The 19,381-nt window shown below is 47.3% G+C and overlaps 3 protein-coding genes across 5 annotated transcripts; 2 read left to right on the top strand and 1 right to left on the bottom strand.

Annotated features, from left to right (window-relative positions):
- Positions 1-769: 769 nt before the first annotated feature.
- On the bottom strand, positions 770-5,358 carry LOC114773115 (uncharacterized). Of its 3 annotated transcripts, none has more exons than XM_028965639.1 (5): positions 5,103-5,358; positions 4,789-4,841; positions 4,581-4,696; positions 2,628-3,002; positions 770-1,727 (listed from the first exon to the last, which is right to left on the bottom strand). In XM_028965639.1, exons 4-5 carry the CDS (start codon positions 2,983-2,985, stop codon positions 1,003-1,005), a joined length of 1,083 nt encoding a protein of 360 aa, XP_028821472.1. In that variant the 5' UTR covers positions 2,986-3,002; positions 4,581-4,696; positions 4,789-4,841; positions 5,103-5,358; the 3' UTR covers positions 770-1,002. The 3 variants fall into 3 exon arrangements, with proteins under 3 accessions (XP_028821472.1, XP_028821470.1, XP_028821471.1); XM_028965637.1 differs by having other exon boundaries at positions 2,628-3,016; XM_028965638.1 differs by lacking the exon at positions 4,789-4,841 and having other exon boundaries at positions 2,628-3,016.
- On the top strand, positions 5,007-9,849 carry LOC114773114 (zinc finger protein 420-like). The gene is made up of 3 exons (XM_028965636.1): positions 5,007-5,136; positions 7,391-7,568; positions 8,049-9,849. The coding sequence occupies exons 2-3, from the start codon at positions 7,397-7,399 to the stop codon at positions 9,644-9,646; spliced, it is 1,770 nt and encodes a 589-aa protein (XP_028821469.1). The 5' UTR covers positions 5,007-5,136; positions 7,391-7,396; the 3' UTR covers positions 9,647-9,849.
- A 4,075-nt stretch (positions 9,850-13,924) lies between these two features.
- On the top strand, positions 13,925-18,890 carry LOC114773126 (uncharacterized). The gene is given in 3 exon segments (XM_028965652.1): positions 13,925-17,639; positions 17,641-18,645; positions 18,647-18,890. Coding segments are annotated over 3 exon segments (4,398 nt in total). The 5' UTR covers positions 13,925-14,372; the 3' UTR covers positions 18,773-18,890.
- The last annotated feature ends 491 nt before the right edge of the window (positions 18,891-19,381 follow it).

The raw sequence follows: 19,381 nt of genomic DNA on the forward strand, positions 1-19,381 counted from the left end.
GCAAGACACTTAACCCTGAGTGTCTCCAGGGGGGACTGTGTAACTACTGATTGTAAGTCGCTCTGGATAAGGGCGTCTGGTAAATAATGTGAATGCAGGTGTGCAGGGATATTTTTTATTATTAAAAAACGCAGTGACATCTAGAAGTCAGAAGGTCAGAGGTCAGCTCTACACACCCATGCGCTCTCTCCAAACTGAGCTCTCCAGAGAGGCCTGTTCTGTCGTTTATGAGCAACCTTGAACTGCCCCAAACACTTAGAAATATGACCCATAGAAATCAGTGAGATTTTAATTAATGAGACTCACGTTTCTGAATTCTCTGCATTTTCATCAGTGCTGGAAGAAGCTGACAGAAGAAACTCCTACAGAGAGAAGCGTTCTAGTGAAGGAGGAGGTGACTGTGATGGGGAGGTACCAGCGCTGGACAGAGCGTTCATACAACATGGTGCAGGAACCTCACTGAGACGCTCTTCAGAAGGCAGGAAGTAGAAATACTTCTTCATGGGCTTTGGGCTTTGAACCTGGGACTTTGTGGTCTTCTGGTTTAGATCTGTGTGATGGTTAAATACAGAGGACACATTTCACCGTGTCACCGTGTGCTGTGTGTTCACTTTCATCTGCTCACCTGTGTACGTGGGAGTGGGCGGAGCCAGTTGCACGGTTGCATGCTAACCCATGTACGCTAAGATAAATTGCTGGACCATCACTACATTTGTGCATGATAACAGATTATGTCTTTGTAAGTGAGTAAAACAAATACACTAAATCCCACCTTTATTTTGTTTAATGTAGTTACTAGAAACCAATAGAGCAGAAACAGATTCAAGATTTTTTCTTGATGGCCTGAAACAAAACGAGAAAGATGCGAGGAGACATGGTACCATCAAAACAGCACTGAGCACTGAGTTTACAGTAATAAAGTAGTTATTACCTCTTTATTACTCCACATGCATACTGAAGGAGTAATGATTTAGTCGAGCTTAATCAGAAGACCTCACCCATCTAAACAGAAACTGACAATTTCCCAAAGTAACCAGGTCCGCGTATGTCTTGGTACATGACCGCTACACTTTCTCTAGCAGCTTCAAACTTTCTAAGTTTGGCACTTGAATTTCCAGTCCACTTCACCTTCGCAAAAGGATCCACATAAGCCTGGCAGGCGTTCATGTTAGTAATGATACGGTCGGCCTCATCTCTCCAGTTCACCTCTTCAGTCCTTCTAAGCATTTGTATCCTCCAGTTCTGAACTGCTGGGAGGGGGTTGGAATTCATCTGACTGGTTGGTTCCAGCAGCATCAACAGAGTGATTCTTAACACACCACAATAAAATCCATAAATCACAGCGTTCACATTGATGTACAGCTCGTATGGTTCAAACTCTGCCACCATCTCATACATGATATCATTCTGAATAATTTCATCCAGGGGACACTCCACATCACGCTGGACTCTTCTCTCTGTCAGGAACTTCTGCTCGATTTTGATGTGAAATTTAAGAACATCGTTGTTGATCACATGCTCTCCTCTTTCAGAACGTACACCAGTGTCTTTAAGAACTTGCTTCCCAATTTGGTAGTCTGGATCTATACGGCGAAACGCCTCCTGTATCATGTTTTTAATTTCAATCATTTTCTTCTGCTGTTGACCGGCTTCTTGAGACACAGATCCTTTCTTCCCTTTAGACGCCATGTTCTCGATGTAAGAAGTCAGGCTGATGAGTGGAACACCTGTAAGAACAAGAGAAATCAGAGTGGTCTTCTGTAGGACGAATCAGTGGGGGTCTGGTGCATGATGTCAGCATGAACCTATGTAGACATGTAACCTGTGTAGATGATTCTTCTATGTAGACATGTAACCTGTGTAGATGATTCTTCTATGTAGACATGTAACCTGTGTAGATGATTCTTCTATGTAGACATGTAACCTGTGTAGATGATTCTTCTATGTAGACATCAGTTTTTACATTTTTGAACTGACACATGATCAGTGAGAGACATGAGAGACATCTGTGTCTCACACGGACAGAACTAGACGTCCCCCTTACAGACACTGAAATTCACCTTCTTGTCACGGCTCTCATTCACCCACCACGCCAGCAGGGGGAACACGCTCATCCTCACATCCACCATCGCATCTACGTTTCCAAACGTACAATAATTATCATATATATAATTTTTTTTCTGAAGTGATTGTCATTGTGAAACACTGCAGCGCAGCACACAGTGACACAGTGAAACGTGTCCTCTGTATTTATAACCATCACCCTTGGTTACAGTGGGCGCCATGACAGGCAGCATATGGGGACGGGACCTTCGTCAAGGGGACCTCAGTGGCACCTTGCCAGTTGATTACGGGGCTGCTTCCTCAACCGCTAGGCCACCACTACGCCCACTGTACTATAATTTTAATTTTATACGATGTACGATCAATAATTTCAAAAATCAAATAACGTACAATAATTTCACATTCCTGGCCTTCGCTCTTTGGATTACCGCCTTGTTGACTGGATGCACGTTGCTTGCATCTTCTACCTGACCGCCCTCGCCAATGCTGACCCTGATGTCTAACGATTCTGTACGGTGAGTCTGCAGGCCACAATGGGCCCAACATGAGCCTGAACCACCTACCTTCCCTACCACGCTCCCTCTTTCCTGTACCATGAACTGCAGCGTCAGTTCCCGCCATGGCCGCGCCTGCATCCCCTTCATCGGCTGAGCTGAACCCAGATGATCTTCCAGAGCTTCTTCCACTGGTCTCCTTTTGCAGCCCCAGTGCAACCATCATCTTCTCCTGCTTCTCAGCAGCAAGCATGGGATCTCCTTCACCCAGAGCCAGGACCCACTCCACAGCCTCTTTAACAGAGCCGATGACAGGAAGAGAGTCTAGGAACCCAACCCACACCATCTCATCAGTGTCTCCACCCTGACCAGATGAGCAGATACCCTGTGGAACAGCACGTGGCTTCATCTCCTTAGCTGCGGCCATGATAGAAGCTCAGTGTCCTGTAGAGAAGAAACTTATAAAAAATAATAATAGAGCAATTTATTAACTAGAATGAAAGTCTGTGAACAAACTCCAGATGGGCTTAGCAGAGCCGCAAAAGAAGGAGAACAGATAGATAATAAAGGTATAATTATTGGCACATGATAAAGTTAAGAATAATCCATCATGTGACAGAATAATAAAAGTAGCGTTAATATATCAGCATGTAGCTGTATCAACAGAACAATTTTTCTTTTAGAACCTGGATGAACATGAGTATTGTTCATGGGGAGAAATAGGCATGTAATCACATTACTTAATGTCCAGGGAACAGAAGAACTAGCCTTTATAAAGATGCTTTTATTAAAAAAATCCATTTATAAATGACCCATCAGGCAATATGATGTAATCTGATGCATTTCTATTATGATGTGCTGCGTTTCACAATTACAATCACTAAGAGTCTTTTTTTTAATCAGCAGGTGAATTATATGACCAGTGTGATTTTAACTTTTTAATATATATATCTGCAGTGCATTCTGGGTAGCTCAGGAGGAAAGCCACGCCTCTGTCGAAGCATGGCTCTCATCACTGACGGCTCCCAGCATGCACTACAAGCCAGGTTTGGTTTAAATGATCCGAACAATGACTTGTTCTTATGAACTTACAGGACTGGTTTGAACAGAAGAACCACATTCACACAGCTAGACGTGTGTGTCGGTGGAAAAATGCTTCCACTATAAAATCTGAATGTTCGATTGATCCACCCAGTGGATATGAGCCGAATAAATGTGTGAAATTTTGAGGCTGTAAAATGAAATCACGATAATAATAATAAAGAGAAGAAGATGATGGAAAACAATATGTTTTTTTGGCTTAACCAACATATGCAAATGCAAATAAAAAATACATTGTTAGAATATTTAAAATATATTTACATTTCTTTATCACTGAATACATTTTGGGAGAAAAATTCTATACAAATCAAGAGAAACACTAAAACCCAGAAAAGGTTGAAGATGATAAAATAATTCTTGTAATAAATCAATCTTTTTGTATGATTCCCCAGTTGTTAGATTTATATAAATAGAATTATAAATTTACCTTCAGCCAGTACGGTATGTGGCAAGTTACAGCACACAGTGACACGGTGAAATGTGTCCTCTGTATTTAACCATCACTATTGGTGAGCAGTGGGCACCATGACGGGCGCCCAGGGAGCAGCGTGTGGGGACGGTATCGAGATCAAGGGGACCTCAGTGGCACCTTGGCGGGTCGGGATTCGAACCCACAACCTTACGATTACAGGTCCATATCCTTACCTGCTAGGCCACCACCGTCCCCACAAAATCAGTCCCCCACTACCAGAAATTATGCTGTTGAGATTGCCACATTTGGGATCAGCACAGCCGGAGTGCAATGGCTGAGCCCCGCCTGGGGTGAACCCTGCCCTTCATGTCCCCTGCCATAGCTGCCAACTATGAAGAGTTTTATTAAAAGCAGACAAAAGGGGTTCCAAAATACCTACAGAACACAAGCAGCACACACATGCTTATTAAAACGAACTAGAGATTATCTAGAGGTGAGCAGGTTCTTACCCGAGACTCTGGTCTGCTGTCTGACTGTCAGGAAGCTGCTGGATTCCTGGTTTTATTCCTGATGATCTCAATCTGCAGCCGCCCACTGCCTGCTGCCCTCCTCTAAAGTCATGTGACTTACAAGAAAGAGAAAGCAGCATTTACATTTACATTTACATTATTTTACATTTACAGCATTTACCAGACACCCTTATCCAGAGCAACTTACAATCAGCAGTGACAGGGACAGTCCCCCCCTGGAGACACTCAGTGTTAAGTGTCCTGCTCAGGGACACAATGGTAGTAAGTGGGGTTTAGTTGGCTCTTTTAATGTTTATGTATGTGTTGCTCTATCCTACTTGCTGTAATTATGAATAAGTACTAGTATTGATGCGTTATATTGCAGCTTAGGTGAAAAACGAGAAAAAAAAAAACAGTGGCGGTTGCGTCACTTCCGGTCTGCTGACGTAATTTCCGCCTCTTGCCGCGCTCTCCGTGTTTATGTTTCGTTCTCCGTCCCGAATGTGAAGCGAGTTCTTGTACCTGAATAAACCCGAAACTGGGGCGCCTGGTTCTGGTGAGTTTGTCCCCACTTCCTCTTCTTGTTGTCGTGTTGACGTCGTCTGGAGGACTTTTCCTGACCTCCCAGGGTTCCTCCAGAGTTCCTCCCAGGGTTCCATGTTCTGCTGCTGGACCTTCCCTGTGCTGTGACAAGTCCTCATATCATTTCTCCTTCTGTCTAGAACCCGGGTTTGTTCTATAAACTAATGCAGAGTCGCTCCTGGATCACGTGGGGTTCTTGTCTGTGACGTCATTTCGGTGGGATTTTAGAAGGTATAAACTGAAGTCGGAGGAACTTGTATTCTCTTATCCAGAGCAGGGACAGTGTCCCCCTGGACATGTCCGGGGACACCATGGTAGAACCTGGGAAGGCGAGTGTGTTATTTCATGTTATAAATATAAATATATGTGTGTGTGTGTGTGTATAGTTGTCCAGGTGTTGCAGGACGGTGTGTGAGTGAATATGATTGACGTGCATGATCCGAGTTCTTATTCGTGGTTTTTCCGGCTCATCTGCTGTCGCTACCAATCCCCACCGAGCGAAATGAACGTATTTCGTCTCCGTTCCACGTTGTTCTGGCATCGATCCTCTTTATCATTCCAGTCACAGACGCCCTGATCCAGAGCCGCGTACCATCTACACTAGTTCTTCTGAACCACTTCTCCTGTCTGGAACCTTCTCTGAAGTGAAGTGATTGTCATTGTGAGACACTGCAGCACAGCACACAGTGAAACGTGTCCTCTGTATTTAACCATCACCCTTGGTGAGCAGTGGGCACCATGACAGGCGCCCGGGGAGCAGTGTGTGGGGATGGGACCTTCATCAAGGGGACCTCAGTGGCCCCATGGTGGTTCAGTGACACCATGGTGGCAACCTTCTGATTATGGAGCTGCTTCCTTAACCGCTAGGTCCTCTGCAGAAGAGGAACATCATACCAGACTTTCCGTGGATCCTCAAAAAACGGAAATTAGATTTTCCAAAATGACGGCGTTAAAGCTGTTAAAACGCTGCAGTCAGTAGTCGGCAGGACACGGCGCATGTGGAAATGGTCCCGGCCTCGCTCTGCACCTCGCCCGTCCTGTCCCGTCCCGTCCAGCCCCGACAGCCAGATGACTGGTCCCGATTCTTCTTCTGTGGTGTTGAAGGAGGTAAAACGATGGAACTTATAAAGTCCACCTTCAAACAAGGACGAAAATGATGTCCTGACTCCAGAGTAACAGAAGGTTGCCGGTTCGAATCCCGATCCACCAAGGTGCCAAGGTCCCCACACACTGGTCCCTGGGCGCCTGTCATGGTGCCAACTGTGGTCCCCTTAATCAAGGTCCCGTCCCCACACACTGCTCCCCAGGTGCCTGTCATGGTGCCCACTGCTCACCAAGGGTGATGGTTATAAATACAGAGGACACACTTCACCGTGTGCTGTGCTGCAGTGTTTCACCATGACAATCACTTCACTTTCTTCTTCAGCGAGAGTCCCGCGTCTCATGCTCATGATGTCAGTCCGTTCCTCTCGTTCTCATGCGGTCGTTCTCGGCTTCTCCACCATGTTGCCCATATCAAAATGACTCACGTATAACAAACCGAAAATATTGTAGTCGCCCCCTAGTGGCGCGCAGCAGTACAGGTAATATGAGTCAGCGATACATTTGCAGCATTTTATAATTTTACATTTTTGGCATTTATCAGACGCCCTTATCCAGAGCGACTTACAAGCAGTAGTTACAGGGACAGTCCCCCCCTGGAGACACTCAGGGTTCAGTGTCCTGCTCAGGGACACGATGGTAGTAAGTGGGGTTTGAACCTGGGTCTTCTGGTTCATAGTAAGTAGTTACAGGGACAGTCCCCCCCTGGAGACACTCTGGGTTAAGTGTCCTGTTCAGGGACACGATGGTAGTAAGTGGGGTTTGAACCTGGGTCTTCTGGTTCATAGTAAGTAGTTACAGGGACAGTCCCCCCCTGGAGACACTCTGGGTTAAGTGTCCTGTTCAGGGACACGATGGTAGTAAGTGGGGTTTGAACCCGGGTCTTCTGGATCACAGGCGAGTGTGTTACCCACTAGGCCACCACCACCCCAGACGCCATGGTAACCAGATAATCAGCACGTTTATGATCTAAACTCTGTAACCTTTTATTTACAGGTCCGTGAAGGTCCGTACACGTTCCGTATGCGGAGGCCTATTTACTACCAGTAGAACATTATGATGTATTAGTGATTGAGGGGACTTTTTTTTGTTTTTTTGGTGAATATCTGATCCTCTTCTTGTCCCAGGGTCCCATGATGGATGCCAGTCCATCTGAGTTATCTGCTGGTGTAACCAGTGATGACCAGAACTCTACACGTGATCCACTCCAGGTGATATCTGTTGTGGTTGCACGTGCGGACTGTGGTGAAGCGGTGGAACCAGGAGAAAATGAAGAGAACAACTCTACTGACGTTGTCTCCTCTGGTGAGTGTGCTGAATCATGATGAAATTATGGGACCTTCCAGATCCTCAGGCCAGCTTTACTGCATGAAGAGCTAAACATAAACACAGAGCTAAAGGTGTGGAGCTTCAGGTCAGCATAATTACCGATTGGACTGATGAGGAGCACATGAAATTTCATATCGACCCCACGGTCATCGTTGGTGACAAAAGGGTGAGCAGCATTGTAGGTAGGTAGATGTAGAAGATGGAACAGCATCATAGTGGTAGCCTCCTCGTCTCTAACTTCTACTGAAGCCCTAGATCTCCTACTGAAAACGAGGGCTGTAACGGTACCCATATGGAACCAGCATTGTGTGGAGGATATAACGTCTCTGTAACGTGGAGACTTCAGCAAGTTCAGCCATTGGCTGGTGTCTCAGCTTCACACGTGTGGACTACATGACTGGTAACATCTCCACACCACGTGGTGGTTCATGGTTTCAACTTTTACTTTTACTACAGATGGAAGCAACACAGCAGAGCAGAAGATGTTCCAGTGCAAACATTGCAGCAAGACCTTCAAACAAGCAGTAAACCTTCACCAGCACCAGAGGACCCACACCGGAGAGAAGCCCTACCGCTGCGAACACTGCGGGATGAGGTTCTCACAAGCGTCCAACCTCAGAAGACACGAGAGGGCACACACCGGAGAGCGGCCGTACAAGTGTGAACGTTGTGGAATGAGGTTCTCGCAGGCGCCGCACCTGAAAAGACACCAGAAGACACACACCGGGGAGAAGCCCTACCAGTGTGAGCAGTGTGGGAGGAGCTTCTCGCGGGCGTCACACCTGAAGTCACACCAAGGGACCCACGCGGGACAGCAGCCCTACAAGTACGCGCCGTGCAGCGTGAACGTTCCACCAGCGTCCGGGATCAAGAGGCTGGACACTGCAGGAGAAAAGTCCTGCCACTGTCTCGAGTGTGGGAGGAGCTTTTCAGACGCACCAGCTCTTCGGAAACACCAGAGGATCCACGCGGGGGTGAAGCCGTACCAGTGTGGACAGTGTCAGATGAGCTTCCTGGAAGCGGCGCTCCTTAGAATACACCAGAGGATCCACACTGGAGAGAAGCCCTACCCGTGTCTGGAGTGTGGGAGGAGCTTCTCGCAGGTGGCAGGTCTTAAGGGACACCAGAGACTCCATACTGGCGAGAGGCCATACAAGTGTGACCAGTGCGGGATGAGCTTCTCGCACGCCTCCAACCGCAGAAGACACCAGAGGACCCACACTGGAGAGAAGCCGTACGTCTGTGTGCAGTGCGGCATGACGTTCTCGCAAACGTCTCAACTGAAGAGACACAGGAGGACCCACACCGGAGAGAAGGCCTACCAGTGTGGCCTGTGCGGGATGGCCTTCTCACGATCATCACAGTTCAAAACGCACCAGAGCATCCATACCGGAGTCAAGCCGTACCAGTGTGTGGAGTGTGGGAAGAGCTTCTCAGAAGCTTCGGTCCTCAAAACGCACCAGACCAAGCACACCGGTGAAAAGCCCTACCAGTGTGTGGTGTGTGGGAAGAGCTTCTCAGAGTCGGCGTACCTGAAGAAACACCGGAAGATCCACACTGGACAGAAGCCCTTCCAGTGTGTGGAGTGTGGGATGAGCTTTTTACGCTTATCCAACCTTAAAAGACACCAGAAGATCCACAGTGGAGAGAAGCCCTACCAGTGTGGAGATTGTACGATGAGGTTCTCACGAGCATCGGAGCTGAAAACGCACCAGAGGACCCACACTGAAGAGAAGCCCTACAAATGTGAACAGTGCGGGAAGAGCTTCTCACAAGCGACAAACCTTCGAACTCACCAGAGGATCCATACTGGAGAGAAGCCCTACCACTGTGGCGAGTGTGGGATGAGCTTCTCACGATCGTCGCACCTGAAAACACACCAGATGGTCCATACTGGAGAGAAGCCCTTCCAGTGTGGTCAGTGTGAGATGAGCTTTTCACGCTCTTCTCACCTCAAAAGACATCAGAGGATCCACATTGGGAGGAATGTGGTGGAAGATCTGGTCACGGACCAGAACCAACCAGAAGATGTGGTTTCAGTTTCACTTCTGTGAACTTGAACTTCTGAACTTTCTACTAAGGATGAGTTTGTGGTCCAGTTCCTGCACTGGTTTTGGAGGAAAGAAAAAGTCCAATTAAGAACCAAAATCACACTATTTATTTTCTGTATATAAATGAATTTGAAGTAAAAATCACAGTGTACTCGTAACAGTGATTTATTCATCAGTCGATCATTAATTAAAAATAAATACAACGATCTTCTGAACAAATCTGCATTAGAGGTGTGTTTTTTTGTTTGGTTACAATTGTATGAAATATCAGTGCGTCATTATTAATAAAAAATGCAATTAGCACTAAACTACGAGGCCCCAGACGTAAATTTTTATAGGTCATGTTCATCTTGAACAAAGTACCAGGGACGGTGGCAACTTGACAGTTCGGGATTCGAACCCACAACCTGCTTCCTGCCCCGCTGGACCACTCAGAAGAAGGAATCCTCCTCACCCACCTCCAACCAACTAAAGAGAACGAGAGTGGAGATCCAGCTCCTAATAGCAGGATGTAGATGTTCCTTATCTCGTTAACTTCTGGACATCATTGTATTTAATGTGGGGATGTGAGATTGAAATGGAATCTGGAATTTTAAACCTGGTTCCTGGTACTTTACTGGTCTGTTGTTCTTTACGTGGCCAGTAGGCGGCACTGTGGGTTCCATGTAAAACACATTTAGAACGTTTGGTAGAAGCTCTTATCCAGAGCAACTTACATAAGTGCTTTAAAATATCCATCAGTGAAGTTCACCAGGACCTGATCTGTAGATAAAGTTTATATATATAAAAATAAACCGGAAGGTTTTTAATTTGCGCTTGAAGGTCTTTAAAGACTCAGCTGTTTGGACATCTAGTGGAAGTTGGTTCCACCACCAGGCAGCCGAGACCTTGAGAGATGGTGGATCTCTGGACTGGACCAGTGCTGGAGGATCGGAGAGATGGAGGTGCAGAGCGAGGAGTGATGAGAGATCTGAGGTAGGAGGCTTCTGCTGCTGCTTCCATGGGTCTGCTTATTTCCCCCCACATCACTACAGCAGGGTTTCTTCACCGCCACCCCCCTCTGGTCTTGCCAGCTAATTTGATTGTCCAGGTACAATGACAATAAAAAGTCTTGAAGTCTGGAGGTTTATGGGGTTCCTGGTCCGCAGTAGAGTGGGTGTGTGTGTGTGTGGGGGGGAGGGGTCACAGTGCAAGAATCAAGACTCATCCAACCTGAAACCAAAGACTGGAGTTGGAGAGTCCTGGAAAGTGACATTCGATGGAGCGGCGAGGCTGCGGGACATTTGTCTTTGGACACGCCTGCTTATAAACCCCACACCCGCAGAACAGTCCTGGTGTGATGCAGATGCTCCATATGACCAGAGACCTGGTAACTAGTTTAGATGCTGAATGTCTCAGTAACTGGGCTCAGAGGACGGGATTTATTCAGGGTTACGGCGGCGTGTGTTCCAGTCATACTTTGCTCTTTATCAAGTGTATTTGTGTCTCAGTAATACTTTAGTACATGACATGTAATTACACTAATTTACTGATTCTTAAACGGACTTAAAAACATGTATTCAAATGAAGTGTGTGCGACCCAATGTGTTTTAATAATGCAGTATTTAATAGTGTACTTTAAGCACATAAATCCAATGTGGACACCGATAAATTCATGCAATAAAAATGTATTTCTGTCTCATTTATACTTTTAAGTGAATCTTTTAAATGTATTTAAAATAACGATATATTTTTAGCACACCAAGTATCATAAATATGTGCATGAATAGAACCCTTGGTGTAATGATCATGATCAGGTTCCAACATGTTTACTCAGCACGGGCTTGTTCTCTGTTCCATGGAATATAATCAGGAAACGGCTGCTTATGATTTTCCATGGAATAGAGAAGGAGCCCGTGCTGAGTAAGCACGTTGGAAGCCGGTCCTTCTCCTTATCACTTGTGGACTGACCTCCCACTTGGAGATGACTGATAAAGAGGAGTATAAATCTGAGTCGATCTCTGGACCCTGGAGAGCAGCAGATGGTTCCTGGCGAGAGACATGACTACTGCTGCTCTTATCGAAGGTGGTTATGAAGCTTGTACCTGCTGCTCTCCTCCTTCTGGACTAGACGTCTACCTTCACCTGCACAGACAGTAGATGAACAAGGTAAAATGTCTTCATCTTCACTTCTGACTTCACTTCTTCAACTTTATTTCCACACTTTGTTTCTTTTCAAGCCGAGAGGTTTTGGTCCCGAACTGAGAACAGGAGCAGTAGTTTCATAGATCACCGTCGTAATATTCATATATTTTAATATATTTTATTTACATAATATATTCAGATGTGTTTCTTCATCCAACAGAGACCAGTGTCTCTTTGGCTGCTCTAGACAATTACAAGGTACCTGTGAGTGAAATAAAATGACATAAAATATGTAATAAATAACCCATAAGAAACATCACGTGAGACTCTGGCGTCATTTAAAAGGAAGTGTGACTGTCACAGCCTGATGTCCTCTGCTGCAGCAGCGTGGTCCACGCCGATAGCAGCCGTGTACTTCTGATAAACGTGATAAATGGGCGTAGACGGGATCATACGCCCGCTTTTCTGCCGTACGCACAATTCACAAGTCGTCTCCATCTAACCATCGCACACAGACACACACATGATGGAGAAGAACATGGGATCGACCTTCTTCCAGACAGGCCCAGGCACTGTCACGTCTGTCACCTTGCAGGTTGGGTTGGTCCTGACCACTGCAGACCAGGGCCATCCCAGGAGAAGCTGCTCCTGGTCAGAGTCGCTCAGACCCGTCTGCTGCCAGCACGTCAAGAACAAGAGGTTTACGGGCCTCCTAATAAATGCCAACCAACATCCACAGATAACCAACATCACTGTTTAATCCCAACCCCGCTCAGATACCTACAGCACCCTCTCTCACTCAACCCTTCACAAGGTTCCTCACTTTAATCCAGTTTTTTAGTGGAGATCTTCCTTGTGTGCAGAAAGGGTCACAGTGTGTTGGGTGTCGACTGCAGCACCTGTTTAAGTCCATCGAGACGAACTGTATGTGATTCTGGGCTCGATAAGAAACCTGATTGGAGCACATAAGATGATGAATGAGACATGTACCCCGTGCCTTTCTTCATGTAGTGTCTACCATAGTAGACTACTGATTCTGATGATGTAGGGTGCTAGTAGCCTAGCGGGTAACACACTGGCCTGTGAACCAGAAGACCCAGGTTCAAACCCCACTTACTACCATCGTGTCCCTGAGCAAGACACTTAACCCTGAGTGTCTCCAGGGGGGACTGTCCCTGTAACTACTGACTATGAACCAGAAGACCCAGGTTCAAACCCCACTTACTACCATCGTGTCCCTGAGCAAGACACTTAACCCTGAGTGTCTCCAGGGGGGGACTGTCCCTGTAACTACTGACTATGAACCAGAAGACCCAGGTTCAAACCCCACTTACTACCATCGTGTCCCTGAGCAAGACACTTAACCCTGAGTGTCTCCAGGGGGGACTGTCCCTGTAGATTAGATTAGATTAGATTCAACTTTATTGTCATTACACATGTACAAGTACAGGGCAACGAAATGTAGTAGTACAGGGCAACGAAATGTAGTCTACTTACTATGAACCTGAGTGTCTCCAGGGGGGGACTGTCCCTGTAACTACTTACTACTACATTACTGAATGTAGTTTGGCGGTTTGTTGTCGTGTTTTCATGAGAACGTTGAAATGTTCTATTTCTTTATTTCTGGCTCCAGGCTGCATGAGAACATCGCTGCTCAACGGCTGCAGAAATGGGGAACGCACCATCAGAAGCTCACATGGGCGACCGTCTGAGATGCTGTAAATGTAATAAAGTTCTGCCTCCGTGCTACTCCTTCTCGGACATTTACCAGAGCACCATCCATGGGCGCAACGTGTACGTCTTCAGAGGTGGAGAATATTACAGACCAGTGGGCCACGATAATGCATACGAGTGTGAATATTGTTTTAATAAACCAATAAGAGACGAGGAGAGGCGGAGAGAAGAAGAAAGAAGGAGAGAGGAGGAGAGGCGGAGAGAAGAAGAAAGAAGGAGAGAGGAGGAGAGGCGGAGAGAAGAAGAACGAAGGAGAGAGGAGGAGAGGCGGAGAGAAGAAGAACGAAGGAGAGAGGAGGAGAGGAAGAGAGAAGAAGAACGAAGGAGAGAGGAGGAGAGGAAGAGAGAAGAAGAACGAAGGAGAGAGGAGGAGAGGCAGAGAGAAGAAGAAAGAAGGAGAGAGGAGGAGAGGAGGAGAGAAGAAGAACGAAGGAGAGAGGAGGAGAGGCAGAGAGAAGAAGAAAGAAGGAGAGAGGAGGAGAGGAGGAGAGAAGAAGAAAGGAGACAAGAAGAACTAAATCAGAGACTTGAAGAATCACACCAGCAAGCTGAAGAGCAGCTTGAGAAACAGTTGAATAGTGACATCTCAGAGGAACAGGAGTCCAAGCGACAAGTTCTAATCAGCTGTCTGGATGAGTTTGAACCCAACTGTGAACTGAAGAGTGACCGTGATGAGCTTCTGGAAACCCTCTCATCAAAATGTAGCATCGCTGTTTCAAACCTGAGTCCTGCTCAGCTGACTTCAGTCCAGCTCGGGAACATCTTGTCAGCCCTGGACAGCCTTCTGTTTGCTGAATGGATATGTGCTCCTCCATCCCTTAGTACTCTGGAGCACGCTCAAGTGTTCCTCGCAGAACTGTGCACCCTGTCTATGGAGCTATCTGAGGAGCTTTCTCTACAGTGCATCTCCAATAAGGTTCAGTCCTTTGTGGGGTCCATCAGCCAGATGGCATCCAATGCTTATGAGGGTCTCCTGCTGACTCAAGCCCTGTACCTTAATGTGAGGCACCTAGTCTCTGGCCAAGACAGCTGTGATGCACTTCTCATTGCGAAACGATGGGCTGAAGAGGACCTTTCCACCGAGGACCTGTTTCTTGTAGAATTTCTTGGCACCCTCACATCATCACTACAGAATGTGGTAGAAAGAGCCTCCTTGTTCATTTTAAATATGGAAATCAAGTGCTTGGAGCTTCTCTTATTTACACTGACACATCTGAAGGACAAGGAAAGCCACTCAGAACCAGCTAAAATGCTCCTCAGACTTGTGGAAAAAAATGAATGGACCCCACCTGAGACAGTGGCTCTTCTCAAAGCACTTTCTGAGAAATACACAGAGGATGGTCCAGTGAGTGACATTCTCATGCTGGTGAACGTGTATGACCTGTCACCAGAGTGGACTGATGACTCCGGACGCTCCATCATTCAGGCTCTGGACTTTGTCGGCCCTGAGAAGTTCCATCTGGAGTTCCAAACGATCCTCAGGAAGCAAGACGAGAACAATCTGGACTCGGCTCTAACAGACTTAAAATCTTGCAGCGATGTGGACGATTCTGCTGTTGGTTTGATAAAAATCGTTATCAGCAGCGTCCTTCGGTATTCCGAAGATGCTCCAAAGGTCCAACCGTTTATGAAATATTCCTGTAAACGTTCAGACCTGAGCGCAGATGACGTCCAGAACTGTCTGTCTCGGCTCTGCAAAGCTGTTTTTGACACGAAAGGCTGGTGGCCCACCGTGCAGCACATGCTGCGGTGGTGTGTGTTGGTGCTAACGGAGAGTGGTGGACCACCAGAACTGGTGGGTGTAGAAGAGGAGCCATGCGTCACGGCCATGTTTGCAGCAGCTCAGGTCTGCATGGGCAACAAGCTGGACATTGTGCTAAGCTCTGATATTCAGTCACGGGAGCACGTCAACGAGTGGTCTGACTTCTACAGGTTCCTCGGGATGTCCCTCAACACGAACGTGAACCAGGAACACGTGTCACCGTGGGACCTATATGAAGCAGACGTCGTGTGCGGTACCATGGACTTCTTTATCTCTGATTACTTCCATCACGGCTTAGAGGTAATGGAGACGGGACGTTCTCGCCATGCCAGAGGATTTATCATTGGAGAAATCCATAATCTGGAACCTTCAAGACTTGAGGAAAACAACACGCTAGTGTTCGCTGCTGAGACCCTGAAGAACCTCATTGGTTGTTTTCACAGTGGAGATATGGAAGCGAGAAATGGGGTCATCAAGGCCATTTTCCAGGTGCTCCACATGAACCTAAATAAATGCACAGATTCTGATGCTAAAATTGTGACCATCTTACAAACATGTGGTGGAGAAGCACTTCCTCCTGTCCAGGTCTACATTCTAAACCTTCTCGAGGGTGTCCTGAAATTGCTACGGGGAGAACCAGAAGGCACGTTGTGTTTGGAGAGTTTATTTGCTTGTGCGGGGCGAGCCGTGAAAAGAGAAGCGACCACAGAACTCTTCCAGAAGGCGTCAAGTATTGTAGCACAACGGCTTTGGTCACCAGTAGAAGTCTTGAATCTTCTGGCAGCATTAACAGACCACTATCAGGATGAGGCCACCATCATGAAGATTCTGCATCTCATGGAAACATATCAGGTGTCTTCTGAGTGGACCGATGAGAAGAACCGTTCTGTCCCTCAGCTTCTGTGCTCTTCTGAAATAAAGAACCTGATCCAGCATTTAGAGAAGAGTTTCAGAGTTGAGAAGGAGAAGAGCATTGACTGCCTGTTTGATGAATTGCGGCAAATGAAAACCATTGATGAAGGAACGCTGGAGAAATCGTACTTTATAGTAAAAGGTGTGCAAAACTTGATTGAATCTGGTGAAATGGAAGCCCACAGAGATGTGCAGCAAGCGAAGAACCTGAGTCACAGCGTGGACGAGGAGGACCTTCAGGAGATCCTGGCGGTCTTGTGCAACGCTGTCCACCTGCGCATGGCTGCAGGGAAGTGGTGGCCCAGGGCCACTCAGATGATAGGCTGGTGCCTCCTGGCCTTGTCTGACACCGGGAAGCTCTTGGAGATGGGCACCGGAGAGGGCAAGTCTTGTGTCATCGCCATGTTTGCTGCGCTGCGCGCACTTCGTGGCGAGAAGGTAGATGTGGTCTCCAGCTCTGCTGTGTTGTGTCAGAGAGATGCAGAAGAATGGGCCAACTTCTACTCATACTTTGGCGTCACAGTTGACACAAACACAAATAAAAACGATGACAAGCACAGGAAGGAATGCTACCAGAAGGACGTGGTCTACGGAACCACTGAAGCTTTCGCCGCGGATCACATTCGGCAGATTTTTGAGATGAAGGACGTGAGGCCCGATCGCGCCTATCAGTGCATCGTCATTGATGAAGTGGACTCGCTGCTCCTGGATCAGGGCGTGCAGCTGACCTACCTGTCCAGCCCCATGGCCTGCATGCAGCATCTGAACGTTCTCCTGGCCATGATCTGGGGCCATGTCAGCCAGTACGGCTTTTTGACGACAGGACAAGAGACGTTCCTACAGGCCCCCCCCGCTTCGTTCTTCAAGGCCATATTTGACTCCATCGACACAGAAGGATGTGAAATTAACGACCCCATGGACATTTTACGTATTGCAGAAGAATCGCAGGTCGTGCCAGAAGGATTTGCAGAGGACATGTACAAAAGCGAAAAAGAGGAACTCTTCAGGAAACTGAAGACAGTGAGTCAGGATGCAGTGGTCAGTTTTTTCCAAGAACTTGAGGACTATGTGCCGTATGGTTTTACTGTCTACACTTTGGACGACGATGGACTGCTCTGTCTTAGAAAGGCCAGTCCGTACAACAACTGGGACATTCCAGAGCTGATGTTTCTGGTCCTGGAGGACGGCTTGTGCTGTGCGCTCTATGAGTCAGAAGAAACTCTCATCGAGCCCATTGCAACTTTAATCTCCGAGAAGATTCAGTACACACCTTGTGCAGACCCCAAGGACTGCATCAGCACGCCGGGGTTCCTGAGGAACCTGATCGATGCGAAGCTGCCAGCGTGGGTCCAGAACGCCTTTCTCGCCAAGCGTCTGAAGCAAGGACGGGAGTACGTCGTGGAGAACGACAGCGTCTGTCCCGTGGACTTCAGGTCCACTGGTATCGTAGAGCTGAATAAGAAATTGGGGTGACGGTCTGCAGCAGTTCATCGAGATTAAACACCAAGTCAAGCTGAGCACAGTTTCAACAGTGACCAACTACATCTCCAACATCGCTTTCTTCGAGAAGTACCATGGGAAGATATACGGAACGACAGGGACTCTCGGGACTGAAGCAGACATGCTGTTTCTGGAGGACCTGTATTCAAATCTCTCCGCCTGCAAAATGCCCACTTTCAACCGCAAGAAATTATTCGAGGTCAAAGGAGCTCTGAGGAGCTCAGCTGAAGAGTGGAAGTGTGAAATAAAGCAGGTGGTCATGAGTCAAATAACCCCGAATTCATACAGACGCGGACGAGCAGCCTTGGTGATCTGTGAAACCATCAACGTGGCCAAAGAGATTCATGAAGAGCTCAAAAACGTTGTTCCAGGTGAAGTTATTCTGTACTGCCGGAGTGACAAAGACAGTCTGAGCAAAATTGAGAAGGAACTGCTTCCTGGTGACGTCATCGTTGCCACCAACCTTGCAGGACGTGGCACAGACATAAAAGTCTCCAAAGAGGTGAACAACAATGGAGGACTGTTTGTGATCCTCTCCTTCCTTTCCGAGAACAGGAGAGTGGAACTCCAGGCATTCGGAAGAACGGCACGAAAAGGTAAACCAGGATCTGCTCAGGTAATCGTGACCACTGGTCACCTGCAGGAGACCTTTAGGACAGTGTCTTCTCTGGAGGAAGCAAAGGAAACGAGGGACATGCTTGCAGCGGAGAAGATCCATGACATGACGAGCGATGTTGCGGAGATGAGGCTGCGGGAGGACCTGTTTTCAGAGTACTGCGAAACCCTTCAGGACATCCACAGGAACACCGATGGAGATGAAAAAAGAGCTGTGGTTGCCGTCATGAACGAGTTCTGGGGAATTTGGTTGCAAACTAAATCAGATGAAATCGACAAGTTGAAAAGAGATGAATTGCAAAAAAGCTTGAAAGCCGATTTATCTTTGGCAAAAATTCAGTCTCAAAGTCTGACCTCACCATGTTCTAGCATCTACCATTACATCAAGTTTGGGAATATTGCACTGGATGAACATCAATGGGACACCAGTAGCAAACTCTTTGAAAAAGCCATGGAGCAAGATGAGTGCTGGGCATCCATAGCTTTTTACAGTCACGCCTACTGCACTATAATGCAGCAGAGACGAGACTACCTCACCAGGGCCAGAGATGATCTCAGGAAAGCACAGGAGTCTCTGACGTTCCTCACAGAGGAGTGCCTGGTCTGCCTGCAGCTTGTGAAGATGTCCTGTCCTGACTCAGGCGGCGGTGACCCAACGAGCCTCGAGAAACAGTTAACAGCCAAGTGCAACATGTTGAGTTACTTTGACAAGAACATTAGCGAGGCCATCCAAAAGCTGGAGGAGATTAAAGAAAGGAAGAGGGACGCAAAAGCCAACAAGTTACCCATGTTCTCCCTGGTGTCGGGCGCTGAAGAAGACCTCCAAGTGCAGGCCTACAATCTTTACAGCCAGGGTTTGAAATATGTCTTTTCTGTGGAAGAGGAACCTCGTTTCCCATGGGAAGCTCTGCTGGTGTTCTGTCTGGGGATTCTGCAGATCGTTGCGGGGGCTCTGCTCACCGCATTCACGTTTGGAACCTTGGCTCAAGTTGGCATGGGGCTGGTGACTGAAGGCATATCGGATTGCATCTACGGAGTGGAGTCTATGGTGACAGGAGAATTCAGTTGGAAGTCGTGGGCGGTAGAAAAAG

This window comes from Denticeps clupeoides, unplaced genomic scaffold (assembly GCF_900700375.1).
Source record: "Denticeps clupeoides unplaced genomic scaffold, fDenClu1.1, whole genome shotgun sequence".
Classification (NCBI taxonomy): domain Eukaryota; kingdom Metazoa; phylum Chordata; class Actinopteri; order Clupeiformes; family Denticipitidae; genus Denticeps; species Denticeps clupeoides.